Source organism: Vulpes lagopus, chromosome 7 (genome assembly GCF_018345385.1).
Source record: "Vulpes lagopus strain Blue_001 chromosome 7, ASM1834538v1, whole genome shotgun sequence".
NCBI classification, from domain to species: Eukaryota; Metazoa; Chordata; class Mammalia; order Carnivora; family Canidae; genus Vulpes; species Vulpes lagopus.
This window is the reverse complement of record NC_054830.1, coordinates 112,232,034-112,248,411: the sequence shown is the minus strand read 5'-3', so window position 1 is coordinate 112,248,411 and position 16,378 is coordinate 112,232,034. Positions and strand designations below refer to the sequence as shown.

The window sequence follows — 16,378 nt, the reverse complement described above, 5'->3', positions numbered from 1 at the left end:
ACCCAGTTTTACTGGCCGCCTCCTTGAGCTAGATCAGTTTTGAGGCCATCCCATAGGAACAAATCACTCCTGGCATACCGATCACATTAAGGTACCAGCAGAGAAGAGGCCCAACTATGGACCCCAGTGAATTCACCAATGAAAACCACTCTGGGGAAGACCCCCAGCAGACCACCAGCTAGCTTCCTTGGGACATTTATTTCCCTCAGCCGCAGATATGGAGACCAAGTCACTGCTGTGTCTATCAGGTAAATGACTTTGTATACACATAATAGAAAATCCAGATATACTCATCAGTCTTTGGGGTGGGCTCCTGATGTTTCCTCTAATGGGATTAACTGAGTCAATGGGCTGAGAAGCCTCTGACAAGCCCAAGAGCTCGGCTATGTGGTCCCAAAAATTTTAGAGAGAACCCTGGAAAGATAGGTCACTACCAGCAGTCCCTAGCCCTTGGCAGTTGCTCCTGGGTGCTACCCTGCAGCAGAACATGGCCATTTGCAGCCTTTGCTGCAGTGCTGGGTTTTTTACAGAGCACAGCCCAGAAGGGTCAAGCCATCCATCCACTTACCCAAACCCCATTCACTGGGCAAACCGTCACATGGTCGCTGCTCTCGTCTGGCCCAGGGCTGGCCCCTGGGATAAGCCAGATGAGGGTCTGCCCTCAGTCCCATGAAAAAGACACATAAAGGAGGGGGCAGTGCTGTGCTGTGCGGTCTGGGCTGTGATCAAGCATGGGGAGCCAAAGAAGGTACCTGACTCAGGTATGGGGAGTCAGGACAGGCTGCTGGCTGGGAGTCATACTGATGCTGAGACAGAAGACAAAGAGGAAAGGAGTGTCCTGAGCAGAGGGAAGAATCACACAAAGGCTAGAGCTGAGAGAGAGAGAGAGCAGGGAGCACTTCACCAGCTGAATATTCCACTCAGGAAATTAAGTCCGAGCCCAGGAAATCTTGTACAAAGGTCAGTGCCACAAGTCTGAGAGGCTGGCCTACTAGGTACATGAGCTCTCAGAAGTCACCAAAGCATCATAGTGCCCAGGAGAGGGAGGAACAGAACTGGTCCGTCTCAACTTCCTCAATTCCTGGTGTCTGGGAAGCCCTTGCCTAAGGTGGAAACACACAGACTCCACTGAGGAAGGTACCTGCCAGTCACAGGTACACTGGGAGCAAGTCGGAGAGCAGAATCCAGACCCCAGACTGCAGCCTCCCAAACCACTACCTCACCTACTACCTACCACCACCCCACCCCTGCCGACACTGGGCTGTCCACCAGAGCCCACGATGTAGCATCAGGCCTGTCACTTGTTCTTCCCCATGTACATCCTAGGGGTGGGCTCCCTCTCACCAACTTCTCCTGGCTGGCTCCTTCCCTCCAGAAAGCCCACTTATCTGGCTGGCTCATTCTCTCCAGAAAGGGCTTGACTATTCTTCCCCTCAGGTTGGGCCTGCACCTCTGCCTAGTGGGCAGCAACCAAAGGAATCAGTAGTATGCTGCATCACGCCTCTATCTTGCCAGTCTTCTCAGACATAGTCAGGACTGCCTGCATATACCCCGAGGTTCCCTTCAGACCTGGGAGCCACTGCAGGGCAGAGCTACAAACTCAGGTCTTCTGAGGACATGGGCCTGAGAGCCAACCGAGGCCACCAAACCCTTGGCAAGGGGCAAAGTAGAGCCTAGGCTTGGGAGTCTGGTCTCATTTCATTATTTCCCAGGGCCTTGGCCTACTTTGACCTTCACTCCCTCTCTGTTGAACTAGGGTGAGGCTCAGGGGTCCCTGGGGTGCCAGCAATAGCTGCCTCCTCCCAAGCCCCAGGAGGCTCTCCTGGTTGCAGTGGCATGGGACATGGGTGGGGGTGGGGTGGGCAGTGCTCAAGGGGATCAGTGGCGCCCTGTTGCCAAGTGAGCTGCAGTGTTTGTAAATATCCACCTCGAAGGAGGATGCCGCCCTCAGCTGAACTAGTCTCTCCTCTGGCATATCCCTTGCCTTTTTCTCCTCCCGCACAGAACAGTTCAGAATACCACCTGGTGGTACAGGCTAGGAGCTTGGGGTTTCCCCACCATACTATGTCTTCCACTGAATCAGGGCACACAGGGAAGGTAGTTGATGAGAGGCAGAGCTGTCAGAGCGTAAGAAGGGAGAGAATGGGAGGAAAGAGACCCTGGCGGGAAGGTTACTGGCACCACGGTAGCAGGGTGGCGGAGGTAGAGCCCCAGAGCACAGGCCTGGAGCTTGGCTCCAAGAACACTCTGCTGACCCAGCCTCCTAACCCTAGCGCCTTAGACCTTCACAACCTAGCTAGATGGCTCTGCAAGGGCCACCTCCTAAATATCTCTCAAAGGTAACTATTCCTCTTCACCCCCACAGCTCCCAGCCTGGTCCAGCCACCACCAGGTGCAGTCCAATCTCCCACACCCGCCTCCTCACAGGCGTCTCTGCACTAACTGGTGCTTACGCTGATACCAAGGTTATTTTCCTGGCACATAGACATGACCATGTCATGCAACTACACAAAGACCTTATCTAGCTCCGTACTACCTTAGGACAAAAGTCCAACTCATCCTGCTGGTACCAGAAGACTCCACGACCCTCAGATCCTTACCGTCGTTTAAAATCACCCAGGTTCCTTGTATATCAGCCTGGAGCGGGGTGGGGCTTCTTGCAGTGAGGTTCTGAGTCTGAAAATCTCTGAGGAGTTCAGAAATGGTAGGCAGGTGCAAGGCAAGCCACCAGATCATTAAAGACCATTCTCAACTCCCAATGATAAGCTTCAAAAAGAAAATCACCACCTCTCCCAGGGACCAGGGTCCCCAGCAAAGAAGCTAGGGAGAGGGCCCAAAGGTGAGTTCTGGTGCTGCATTGACCTGGTGCCAATCTTGACTCAGACTCTTGATAGCCGTATGACCTTGGACAAGTCACTTTACCCCTCTGGGCCTCTCCTCCAAGAAGCTCATGGACAGAGAATGTGGTGCCAATCACACAGTAAGTGAAACCTCGGTAGGCGGTAGTTAGCTAAAGCAGTTACTCCATCTCTTTGCCAGCCAAAAGGGCTCAAAGTTCACTTGCCAAAGTACATGCAGTGACACCCTACCTTTCCAGAGGGCTCCTGGCACTGGGGAGGCGGCTGAACTGACCCCACCAGTACCAGCCTCCCTTTATAAAGGGCGTGTGGGGCTCAGGGAGAGAGCTTACCACATCTTGAGCAAAGCACAAAAGTGGCGAAGGCCCTGCCCCAAGTCTGCCCCTGGGGACAGCGGATGGCAACAGCCGCCTGCTCCGAGAAGCCGGGTGGCGGTGGAGGCGTTAGCGGAGGTGGCGGAGGCTCCCTGGCGGCCGTGGGAGCAGGTCTGGCCAGGACCTGAGCACAGAACAGCTCTATGAGGAGTTGCTGGCCCCCCCTCCATCTGCACGCGGGGTAGCTCTGGCTCAGATCAGCTTAGAGCCAGCAACCCGCCTTAACCCCCACTCTGCCGGCCGCGGAGCTCCGAGCTCCGTTCGCTGCTTCTCCCCCCACCCCCATCCTGTCTTCATTTCAGGACAGGGTTTGCCAAATGGGTTGCTTAAGGACAAAGCCTCTTTACACGTCCATCTGCAACACCGATGAGAAGCCAGAGCCTCAGGCAGGGGCTGGGGACCTGCAGCAGGCGTGAATGGTGGAAGTGGTAGGAAGTAGTAGGGAGTGGGGGTAGGGATGCCAGCTCTCTGGCTTGAGCAAGGCATTTGGAGGCCCAGGAGACTCCACCTGTACCCCCCTCTCAGGGGCTGCCTCTACCCCTCGACTCCTCACCACAAGGTCACAACCTGTCTACTTGGGGAGAGGAAGGAAACTGGACACAGTCCCCGATAAAACATCTGCTTAGAGATGCTCTGGACACTCCAGAATAAAGATCAGGGTCGGCAGGTGGAAGACATTGGCTTGTCTCCCCTGCAAGTCCCTAGGCTAGCACACCAGCCCATCCCTAATGTCTGCCCTTAGAGATACTGTTTCCTGGCTTACCAGAGACTGGCCATCTTGAACCCAGAATCCACATCCTGGCCTATTGGGATCAAAGCTGAGCTCTGAACTCTCTTAGCACCTCTGGGAGATATACCAAGATCAGAGGTCCCAGGAACTCCCAGGGCCTCACTCCTGCAAGGTCTGTCTCCAGAGGATAAGGCGTGGGGGTGGGCATCAGATATGGCCATTTCGTACTCCTATTTTTGTGACCAGCATGTGGCTGAGCACACAGTAAGAACATGGTGGCCACTACTGAAGAGTAAAATGCAAATCCAGGCCACAGTAGTCAGCTCACCACCCTCCAGGCCCTACCCACAACTGGTGCTTCCAAGTTGGCCAATACCGGGGCCACCGTCCGCCCAAATCCGACCTACCTCCTCAGCAGCAGGACCGTCCCACACCACAGTCCAGGGCTCTGAGCTCCCTCTTAAGGGGTCATGTGCACAACCTGCTTGGCGAGTCTGGAGCCCAAGAGGCCTTTCAATACTTTCCCTGGGGCTGATGTATGTAGCCTCGCCTGCTCAGCTCCTAACCTGGGGGCAGGCCAGGAGGAGAGCTTCCTGCCTCAGCAGCCCTCTCCTGGAATTTAGCAGGAGCTTACCTGGGCCCCCGGGCCATAGCCTCCTCCAATCCACCCAAGGAGGCTTTAAAATACACGAATGCCTAAGGACCCACCTCCAGCTCACAAAGCTCCTACCTCTTCCTTCTTGGCAGGACCCTTACTTTTCCCTAGGCATCTTCAGAAATGTTTTAAAATAAGACAAAAATCTTCCTTTATTGCTTCTCAGGGCAGCTTTTAGAGCAGGAAATTCAACAGCCACAGCCAAGATCCTGGCTGATGGAAAACCACACAGGGTGCCGGGGACACAGAGCCTTAGCAGCCACTCTGTCCCAGGAAGGGTGTGGCTCGGTCCCTAGGTCAAGAAAAGGCCAGCTCTCACCATCATCCCTGTGTGACCCTGACATGCAGACACGCAAACACGGCAGCCCACCACTGGTCCACTATCCACCCCATGCTCACCGATAATCATGCTCGTCTCTACTGTGAGAGAGACGTTTTTTTCCACCGTCCTCTTGGGTTTTAATTAGTCACAGAACCACAGATGATTGGGGCAGACATGGGGCCTAGGGCCTCCCCAACTGGGGAACTGCCAGGTGAGACCGACGGCACATCCCCTGAGAGGCTGGGATGCAGGTTGCTGGGTTACACAGCGACTCACCTGCCGAGCTTCCCCAAGAAGCCTGACGATCGCTCTGAGGGTTCAATTAAGCCTCTTCAATGTGGAAAAGCCCACCTACAGTTGGCTGTGCCTGAACCCTGTACAGGGCCACCTGTACCAACTAGCCTGGACTCACCTTGCACATGCCTCCCTTTAGTAATTCGTTTCATCCAGGAAGCAGCCTCACTGCCCTCTGATACCTCCCTGCTTACCCCCCTACCACACCAGCACCTCTAAAGAACCCTACTCACCCAAAGCCCCAGTCAGGGAACATGGGCCCACACTCCTGATAACACTGGGAAGCCAGGCTCAAAGGACACTTTCAGGAACTTTAAAAATACAAGTAACCTTGAGGACAGAGGAGCAAAAAGAAACACAGTGTCTTTCATAAGCTTGGAGATAAATGTTGTCCTCACCACAAATCAGGCCCAACTAAAATTTCAGAGCAAAGAGGTGCATCAGAGGCAGCACTCCCTTTGGCAATATATACAGAATGCAACAGCCAGGGTGATGGTGAGGATGAGGCTCATTGTCCTTCCTTTCACCAAGTCCGAGGACAGCAGGAGGACTTGGGGATGCTGGTGAGGGTCACCAGTGCCACAAGAACAGAGGGACACCCCTGGCCAGGCCCCACTGTGCAGGGAGCCAAATCCTGTGGCTGCAACATGATCCTTTCCCCTCCCAGCCAGTATGTTTTAGGACTGTCAGTGTCCTGGCCTTAGAACTAGTGATCTGTTTCCGTCACCAGCTCCAACTGAGAACACACAGCCAAACTTACAGGCTCAAGCCTAAGGGCCTACAGGCCACTCCTGGCAGGACCAGAGTCTTAGAGCTCACTGTGGCGGCTGCTGCACCAGATGTGGGTCCTGCTAAGATATGGTTGTCGTCATGGAGGTAGGGGGAAAAAGAGAGGGTTTTGCTTGCCTGCCTGTTCACTCTGGAGCATCCGAGGACACCTTGCCCAAGAAAAACACACACACAAAAGACAGAACCCAAGATGCATCCTGAGACAGGGATGTGGAGCAAGGAGGGAAGCAGAACCAGATGGGAAGGAGTGTTCTGAGAAGGGGACACAGTGATGGAAGTGGGTTGGTAAGCCGTAGGAAGAACTTGTAAGATGTTGAGGCTCCTAGGAAAGAGGCAGGAGTCTGGCTGCATTGAGGAAAGGAGCAGTGAGCTGAGGCTGGAGAGACAGCACGTGGCTGCTGAAGAGAAAAGACTGTCATGGGACTGTGTATAGGCCTCGTGCCTTCGGGGTCACAGCCATAAGCTACAAGAACCCACCAGCTCCTAGCACCTGGGGTTTTAAGATGCAGAAGTGCCCTGGGCAAGCTGTGCCTCTAGATCCCTAACCAAGGGACTGGGGCTACAGCCAGGAGCCCACAAGACTCCCTCCCAACCATTCTAAGTGACACTGTTTGGTTTTTTTTATGTTGTTTTTTTTTTCCCCACAGGATAGACAATGAGCAGAGAAGAAAGTTTGGCCTTTGGTTAGAGGTAAATTTTCTGGAAAATTTGATAAACAGCTTAATTTCCTGGCTTCCTTGTACTCTGACAATGTTCCTTTTCTGAATGCCACAAAAAGAAACAAATCTGAGTTTCACTCAGTTCAGCAGAAGGCCATGCTTGTCAGTGGGACCCTGCCACCTCCCGAATCATCCCTCTGGAGGCCAGGGCCACACAGCAGCTGTCTCTTGCTGCCCTGCACCTGCCAAGTCCTGTTCTCTGGCCAATGAGGGGCTATGGTGTCCATAGGGTTAATGCCAGGCTCAAGCAGCCCAGCCCTCAGCTGGGCAGGGAGCATTGAGAACTCAGGCCTCCTTTTCAAGGCCAGGATGAATGGGGAATATGCAAATACCCGCCTCCCGAGGAGTGCAGGGGAGGGCCTGGTGCTGTATCTTTCCACTCTGGGGCTGTCACATGAAAGGGTTTGTATTCCTGCTGCTGGCTCTGGCGCCAGACTGGGGCTGTTCTCACCAGAAAACAAAAATCTCTTTCAGACTCAAGCAAAACGAGGCCCTGGCTGGCCTGGCAAGGCTGTTGGACGTTGTTCACACTGACCCACCGAGAGCACCCATCACTTGGATTCTTACTGAACCCACCACCTTTCCAGAAGGAGCCAGAGGCCTCTGTGGCCCCCAGGAGAACAGTGTGTCAGGTCAGGGTGGGTGGTATCAAGAAGTGGAACTGGTTCATTCTGAGGCTCTGCTGGTTTTTTGCCCGTTGCCAAAATAGAAATGGCTGGGTCTGAGGTCACCATCTTTTAAATATGAGGGAACGCCACTGGTAATTCTCATGGTGTTGATGGTAGTTAAATATGGAGAAAGAAAAGGGAAGAAAAATGTGATGGTAAACAAAAGACCTTGCAGCACACAGAGAGGGCTTGTAAGAACGGAGACCACGAGCATCCTCAGCCTGGCTTGCAGGGTGCTGGTGCTGGTGCTGCTGCTGCTAAAAGGGCCCTCAAGCTGTAGGTGGGGTTCCTGGTAACCCAGACCCAGTGTGCGAAATCACAAGCTTCTGGGACACTCCAGGGTTTGGATTCCATCCTCAAAGCAGGCCCCACGACAAGATTGGACTTCAATTTTGTTCACACTTCCAGAGACCGGAAACGCTGCTTTTCTGACACCTGAACGTCACCAAGTTGTCTTTTATCTACAGTACAGATCTTGTACCCTATGAAGTATGGATGCTACTCAGACTCCCATTAACTGGAGATAGTGACACTGGGAGATCTCAAACACACACATGATGGTTTAGCCTGAGGAGAAAGTTAGAACAAAACCAGTTCAGGAACTGATTCAGAACCAATCGGAGGTCTAGAGGATGCTCTGCAGATTCCCTGCTATCCAAGGGAAACAGGCCCAGTCAGCTTTTCAGCCCAAAGAAAATGCCCATCTTGGATGAGCATCCACTGCTACTCCCACCACAGGTCTCCCTTCTATAGACTGGGGCCACACGGTGCACCCATGAAGCCAAGAAACCAGGCATATCTGAGAGTGTTTAATGGAGTTCCTCCTGGGAGGAACAGGATGCAGAGGAGGAGGAGGAGGAAGGGGAGGCAAAAGGACACTTCAGTACAGATGGAAAGGGTGCTTCCCGGATCACAGCCTCCCCTGATATCAGACCTGTGGTAAGGAGATCAGGGACATACATACCCCCACCTCCCACCAGCTCACTGGCCAGAAGGCCTGTCCTCCCTTTATTTCCACCACTCCAGGTACAGCAAGGCTTGTGGAGAGAGCCTGCAGGCAGGGAGGGGTGCTAAGTATGGGTGAGCTGAGGGTGTCCCCTAGAGAGCCACATCCAAATCATCTGCTGGAAGTTACTATCACCATTAACACTGAAGTTTGCCAGACACTAAGCAGGGTCCTGGGGTTTAGGTGGCTTCAGACAGTCCCACTTCTAGGGACCATAGCAGAGGGGCCAGAAGCATGGCTCCTTCCAAAGTTCAGGAGTCAATGCAGGCTAAGATGGGTCTCAGTGAGGCCCTCCTCTCCATGTTGGTAACTGCCTTCCTCTCACTGGCCTCTGGAGCCTCAATATCCAGCCTCTGGCCAGCTAACCTCCCTATCTAATCTCCCTGGGAGGCCCGTATTCCACCCTGCCGCCCCACCTCCAACTACCTTCCCTGACCTCTGACTGTCCTTGCTGTGTCGCCTTGCCATTCAATCTCTGATTGACCTCACTGTCCCTCCCAGTGACCCTTCTACCTACTTGACAGGATCTGCAGTCACAGCCCACAGTGGTCTATAGCCAAGGCTAAGGCAGAGGTCAGGCATCTGATTGGAGATACTCAGCCCCAACAACAATCCACAAGTTGGAGGGAAACACAGGGCTTTGCATCAGGGCTGAGTCCTTTTGGTTCCTTGAGATCCACCTGCTGTGCTGGTGGTCCAGGCAGATGCTGTGTGCTGGGAACAGGGCAGGGTTCCTGGTGTCGGTTAATGATCTTGGCCCCAGAGCTGCCCATTCCACCTGGGCCTGCCTGTCATCTCCCTTCTCTCCAACAGCCGTCTATCACTGGGTCTGTTCCTGGCTCCAATGGGTATCATTCGGATTTGCTTATCCCGGGGTCAGAAAATGGAGATGCTGACTATTCCCTCACTGGCACCATCCTGGCCTCGCTTCTTGCTCTAAAGCCCCCAGAAGATAGCTCTCTCAGAACGCAGGCCTGAATGGGCAGATAGGAAATCAGAGGCTAGCTTTCTCGATTCTCCACAGACACTCCCAGCTAAATGCCTGGACTAGCTGTTGGGAGAGGAAAGATTTCTCCAGGCAGAGCTGGTGAGTAAGCACAGGTGGGACTTCTTGGGATTCAAAATCCTTCAGGCTCTGAGATTACAGGCTCTAGGATAGTAACTTCCCTCAGAACACACAGCTCAGCTTGGTTCAGAATTTGTCCCAACCCACTTCCCATCTTTCTACTTCTGCCTGTCACAAACCCCCAAGCCTCAAACGAATCAGAAGCCACAAAAAGGAACCAATTCTGGGAATGACTCACCCACTACTGGCTTCCAGAGCAGGCAAACAATGGTGGGAGACCAGCCTGGGCATCCTGAAGGACACCCTAACGGCCCAAAGTGGCACCCGTGAGGCTCAATGAGTGAGTAGTGAGGACTCTGGTCAGACCAAGGCAGGAAATGGGGTCATCACACTGGCCCATCCAGTGAGCTGGGGACTCAGGCTGGGGGCTGGGACCTGCTCCCTGCTCTGCTAGGCCAGAGCTCCCAGCCTACTGGAGCTCTAAGGATACAAAAGGACCTTGCCCCCAGAATAGAATATCTTCTACAAAACCAATCACCAGTAGTGATGGGTTTCATCTTCTTTCCTTCTTGCTTTCCTTCTTCTTTCAGCAAATACTTTTGGAGTACCTCCTTCTGTTCTGGGGTCTTAGCACTAAGGTTCCCCAGGGAAGGCATAACCTGTCCTGCCTGCAAGGAGTTCACATCTGCTTCCCACCCCACCCCACCCCACTGCATCTACCACATTGCCATCACCCCCAGCTGGCCATAGAGCCTGGCATCTAGTAGGAGCACACTCAAATTCTGTTATTTGCTAATCAATTTGTGATTAGCTTTTTATAAGAAAACAGCTTATAAAACACATCATTATTAAAATAAATTGTTCTCACAGAATTCTTCATTTCATTAATTTATGCAATAAATACTGGTACACACTGTGCCTGGCCTGGACTGGGGAGCACACGGGAGAAACTCTGGTCCCGCCCTCTAGGAGATCACAGTATAGGAAGCCAACAACTGCAGTCAGTGGATAAGGTGCCACTAGGCAATGCATGTGGCATATGGAGCATAGGGGTAGTGTCACCTTGGTCACCCACATGCCCAGTTTGGGCTATGTTTCTTTGACGTAGCCACTAGATAGAACAAAGCTCAGGCTGCCCGGGCTAGTATCCTAGGGCCTGCAGAATCCAGCCCTGGTGACCTCACTGGCCAAGCAGAGTGTCCCTAGATTTCCTTCACTCCTACAACCAACCAATCGTTCCTCATACCGGTCCTTCTGCCTGGAATGCCTTGTTTCCCTACTCCCTTTCTGCATGTCAGAACCCTGAAGCTACTTTAAGGAAAACCTAGCTCAAGTTAACAATTAAGAGGACCCTTCCTGTGTGCTCGCCCTGCCCTTGGCACTTTATGCCTGTCCTCTCTTTAAACCCTTTCCATTTGAAAAGACCACTCCCTTGCTTGTGCCCACTGACAAGCCTGCTGGAGGGCTCAGGCCCTGGCTGCTCATACTGGTGGTCCCTCCCTGGACTGAAAGTCTGAGAGCATGGTCTGGCTCATAACTCTTAGGAGCTGCCTTCCCTCTGAACATCCTTGAGTCTCAATGACTCATCTATTAAATGGGGATCATTAACAGCACCACAGTGTTGTGGGAAAGATTAAATGAAAGCTTAGGGAATTGTAGAATATTGTGCTTGGCCTGGTAGGTGCTCAGAGAAACAGCAGTCAAATCAGTACATTTATAACTAGACTCCTCCGGCCCTTAAAACAACCCCCCTCCCACAGTAGTTCATTCAATGAATATTTGAGTGCCTACTATGTACCAGGCTAATTATATGGCTAATTACAAAGTACAGCTTGTGCTACACAAACACCAGTAATTTTTGCCTTTTTGCAAACAAGTCAGAACCTTAGGCTCACTTATCCTGCTTGCTATGTGTATGGGACAGCCCTGGGTCCCATTGGGGCCTGTAGCCAAGCCCAAGTCAGTCTTCTGAAGGTCAACCTAAGAGCCCTTATAATCATGTGGGACAGAAAACTAGCCAGATAGCTCAATGGCCAGGTTCTGACGCCCTCTGGTGTCTGTGTGCTGTCACTGGTAGGACCCATGTACCCTACCACAGGCTGGGGAAGAAGATAAGGTGCTGAGGTCAGAATTCTCCCATGGGGCAGTGCACTAGGTACAAATCTAAATTTTCTTTTGTAAGGCATGCCCTCAGGCGCTCTGCCTGCAGCTCCACAATGTGTCAGGACCATAAGTGCTTTCCTGGGTCCCCTGAAATGGCTCCAGATCTCACACTAGTCTTCCACCCTAATGGGAGCCTGGAATCAGGTGAAGATTTGACAGGGCTGAACTAAGCCAGGCTGTACAAGTCTGCACGTGTCTCAAGACACTTACAGCCAGATGGCTGCCACACCAGTCTCTGCCACCGGGGCCAGCTCCCATTCCCCAGGGTCACGGCTTGGGCCTCCTACTTTCCCTTCCAGGAGCCCAGCCTCGACCACAGGCACATCTAAATCTTATCCAAAACATCAACAGCCTCTCTGCGCTCTTCCAGTCTCCCCCTGGTGGCGCAGCCTGGCTACTGCAGGTAAACGGAGAGCTCCTCTGCAGAACACCCTTTCCTCCAGAATCCTCTGCTATCCAGACTCCATCCTTCTCCCACAACCTAGGCTCCAGGAGCACAAGACTCTGAAGACCCACTCCCCACAATTAATCCTGTACACCTTTTCTGGCCTGACTTTCTCTACCTGGAGTTTGACCTATCTGCTCCTGACAAACATCCCTGTAGGCTGCAGAAACCTTATTAAGATGCCACCAATGGTCAGGTATATGGTTGAGCAGAATGGATATTGTCCAAGGTCATGGGGCTGTCCAACCCTCAAGGAACGACGCCCTTTCAGAAATTCATCCACTAAGGGCAGTGCCTCTTTCTACTTTGCCCAACGGTGCCATATGGCCAGGCAGGAGTGCCAGTCCATTGCTCCCACAGTCCTCTGAATGTTCATGGCACTGAGACCAACCATATTTTCCCCAGGCCAGGTTCAGCATCTGTCTCAGGCTGGATCTATTTTCTTTGTTCCCTTGCTTACTATGCAGCACACAGGTGGGATCTGGGTTGGCCCAGGATTCAGTGATGGCCTCTTTAGTGGGGAATAGGACAGATGCAGCTCTTGTTCTCCTAGGGCTCAGAGCACATGGCTACCTCCCCCAGACAGACAGTTCTTCCTCCAGGTAGCTTCCTCCTACCCTTCACATCAACCTCTCCCGGCAGTCCCTTGCGGGGCAGCCTTTGTCTCCTTAAGGCCAGAATGGGTGGGAAAAGCACATAACTCTACTAAAGAGTGACATCACCTTGAGGGCCATGTCCTGTTTCTAGCTGAGCCAAAGGTATTTACCTGACAGCTGCCTAGGGACCCTGGAAATTACCAGGCCGAATGTGTTGTCAGTCTTAGCTTAGGGTTCTCTTTCTCCCCAGAGAAAGGCTGAGGTCTGGGCAAAGTCCCAAACAAGGTGGACACACAATCTGGGAATGCCCCCATACGTGTATGGGGTATTCCATCAAATGATCACTACTCAGTCTCTAACTCTTGCACCAAGTGTAGCATCTTTGCACTGAGAAGCTTGCCCTGTATGGAAGCAGCTGCCACCTGCACCAAGAGTCTCCTTCCCTGACCACTCCAAGGGCTCTGTACCATCCCATTCGGGGAGGCATATGATCACTTTGGGAATTGTTCCACAAGGAAGCAGGACAGAAGGCCACTTTGAGTCAGGGTCTGCCAAAGTCCAATTTCAGACAAGGACCTAATACTGTGAGAGGCTTTTTCTCAAAGGCTGCTGATTACGCCTGGCACATGTGGCCCTGCAGTCCCCAGACAACTAACTTCCTGTAGCTGCAGAAGACCAAGGTTCCAGGGTTCCAGAGAGCTGCCCTTGGACCCATGGCCAGGTGAAGGCTGACTACAGGTAGAGCAAAGGGTCCTGGCACTAGGGAAAGGCCCTGAGACCACCACCCAATAAATGGGGGCTGTTCCTATCACCATCATCAACCTTATCATTATTTTGGTAACTTCTGCCTCTTACCTGTGATCCCAGCTCTAGTCCAGATCTTGCCTGCTGGATGAGCACGTCAGGCCCAGAGTGGCCCTGCACAGCCTGTCCTCAGACACCAGCAGACAGAAGGAGCTTAGGGAGCTGAAGGGATTAGAGAGGCCTCACTCACTCCCCTGCTCAGGGGAAGTGTCCCTGTGGCCCAACTCAGGGCAGTGGGAGGAGGGGGGCGGTGGAGGTAGGGGTGGTGGTGGTGGTGGTGGTGGTGGTGGTGGTGGTGGTGATTACCTGGCCCAACAATTCTCAAGGTTCGGGCCTGATACTCCCATGCACTTAGCAATGACTGATCAATTAAAACCTCACATTAAATCCCACTCTGCCAGATACTACCCATGTCACACTGGGCAAGTCAATTAACCTCTGAACCTCAGTTAGAAAGGGAAAGCACCATGAAACTCCTACTATCTGCTGTGAATTTTGAATAATATATTTAAAGTTTCAGGTAAGGATTTCAAAAGGGTCGGCTTCCCCTCTTTGGCTCAGAAAGAACCCTTATTACTTTCTCTGATGCTGCAGTTTGAATGTGAAATAATTATAAACACTAACATTCATAGAGTGTTTGCTCTGGACTAGGGCCCTTTGGGGGCCAGTTTAAGGTTCCCAAACATTTCACATACCTTATCAGCCTTAAATCTGCACATGGGCAGCCGGAAGTGGAGACCCTTTACTGGTATTATACCCTGGAGGAACCCGAGGCTCTCAGAGGGGACTGGCTGGTGCAGGCAGCAGAACTGGTCGATGAATGGGCCTGTGGTGAGACCCCAGGTGTGTGTGTGTGCGTGCGGCTGGGGAGGAGGAGGGAGGAGTGCTGGGCGGGGATTCAGAGAGGGTCCCCTCGGCGCCCTAAGAGAATGCAGGGGCGAGTAGCTGACTGCCGCGAGGGGGAGGGGAGCAGTGGGGGCACGAGCACTGTGCAGAGCTAAGGAGTCAGGTGAACAGCTTTTTACAGAACGTTTCTGGCTCAAGGGTGGGCAGTGAGGGGTCTTGAGGAGACCCCTGACAGGAAGCCCCAGGTCAGTCCTGGTTACGCCTCGGACCCGCAGCGGATCGTCCGGGACCAACACCGCACGTTTCTGGATGCTGGGGACGGATGGGCAAGGATGCACCATGTCCGTCCTTGGGGGGACGGGTGGGCTCGGCCTAGCCTCATCGCTGTGGGGACGGTGCTGGCTACCGGGGCGAGGGTGCGAGAGCCGGAGCTGGGCGGTCGTGGGGTCCTGAGAGCAAGGCCCCTCGTTGCCGCGCACCCAGCTGCTTCTCCGGGGAGGCCGGGGCTGGAGGCTTGGCGGGGCCGAGACCCCACAGCGCGCCGGGGATGGGAGTCCGGGACGAGGACAGAGCGGGCACTTACCCGCGAACAGCCAGAGCGATCCCCCGGACACCAGGAAGAAGGTCAGCATGTCGGTCGGCGGGGCTCGGCCCGGCCCCGCACGGCCTCCCGGCCCGCAGCCGCAGCCGCAGCCGCAGCCCCAGCAGCCGCCCCGCCGCCCCGCCGCCCCGCCCCGCCCCGCCGGGTATTTTTAGCCCCCGCCCCGCCCGCCCCGCCGCCGCCGCCGCCGCCGCCGCCGCCCGCTCCGCAGCGCCCCCCCGCTCCGCGCCGCTGCGGTCCTGGCAGGGGGGGAGGGCGCGGCGCGCGCTTCGCACCGCGCAGCCGGCCGAGTCCCGGGCGCCCCCCGCGCTCGCAGCCGCGTCGGAACCGCCGAGGCCGGGGGGAGGGGCCGGCCGCCGCGCAGACCCGCCCCCCGCGGCGCCCCCGCCCCAACGTCAGGGCCCGGCGTTCGGGGGAAACGGGCAGGAGAGGGGCGCACCCAGGTGATTGCCGCGCGGGGGGGCGCTGCGGTCCCCGGGTCCAGGAGGCACACGTGCCTGCGGGCCGGTTCTCGGCGACGCGGACACCCCCTAGGACCCAAGTTTGCAGCCACCAGGAGCCTCTGCGTGCCAAGTCCCAGCACAGTGAGGAGAGAAGTGGTGAGGGTCTGTGGAGGCCCTGGCAAGCAAACGGACTACCGAGCAGGATTAGTGCCCACATTCCCTGGGGACCCCAGACCTCAGATCTCCCCTTCTGGGAAGGTTGGATCTGAGGCCACCAAGGTCACAGGAGGCTCCATGTAGTCACAGCCTCCCACATGAGGCCACATGGAATCACAGGTGTTTCTTGAGGACACGGGCCACCACGGTCTAGATGCATAGCTATTTGTAGCACATGAGGCCTTAAGAAGCCCCTCATAGCTACAGTGAATGGCTACGCAGCCACCCACAACCGCATATGGCCACGCTGCTGGCTGAGCGGCTGGACACTTTCTGTTTCAGTGTCTGGGATGGAAGGAGAAAGCCCAGTTGTACATTCTTCCAAAAGAATAAGTGTAGAATGAATGTAGATCTCCTGGTGGGCCCTAGTGGGATTTCAAGGTCACTTCCTCCCAACACCCTCGCCTGTGTTGCCTATGTCCCACCAGGCATCCAGCACCGAGGACAGCGCTCAAGCAGCCCAACCAAGAGTCTATGCCACTCTCCCAGGCCAGGCACTAGCAGACCCAGGAAGAAAAGAGTAGGAAACCAGAGAATAGACGTTAGGTGGCAGAGAGTGGAAGAGCCAAAGGTCTATTCAGACCCACCAGAGACCACCTTCCCTTTGTGGACATGTGCTCAACAACTTAGCGGTTAGGGTGTGAGTTTCTGCCGGGGCTTGTGCCTGCAGTACTAGTATATGGCATATGTGTGCCCTGCCCTATCCATATACCCCCTGTAGGCCTGTAGGTGCAGACGTGTGCCTCTGAGACATTTCCCATGTTTACAATAGGACCTTCCACC

At 54.3% G+C, this 16,378-nt stretch overlaps 1 protein-coding gene across 4 annotated transcripts in view; it reads right to left on the bottom strand.

Moving 5' to 3' along the window:
* ACSL6 (acyl-CoA synthetase long chain family member 6) overlaps positions 1 to 15,050 on the bottom strand; it is a 57,938-nt gene extending 42,888 nt beyond the window's left edge. For 2 of the 4 annotated variants that reach the window (XM_041764334.1, XM_041764335.1), the window contains exon 1: positions 14,919 to 15,049. In XM_041764334.1, coding sequence (XP_041620268.1) covers positions 14,919 to 14,967 — 49 coding nt within the window. In that variant the 5' untranslated portion in view covers positions 14,968 to 15,049. Of the gene's footprint in view, positions 1 to 3,190; positions 3,342 to 13,540; positions 13,652 to 14,918 lie in introns of those variants that run through there. The other 2 variants (XM_041764336.1, XM_041764337.1) reach the window with 2 other exon arrangements.
* Positions 15,051 to 16,378: the final 1,328 nt, after the last annotated feature.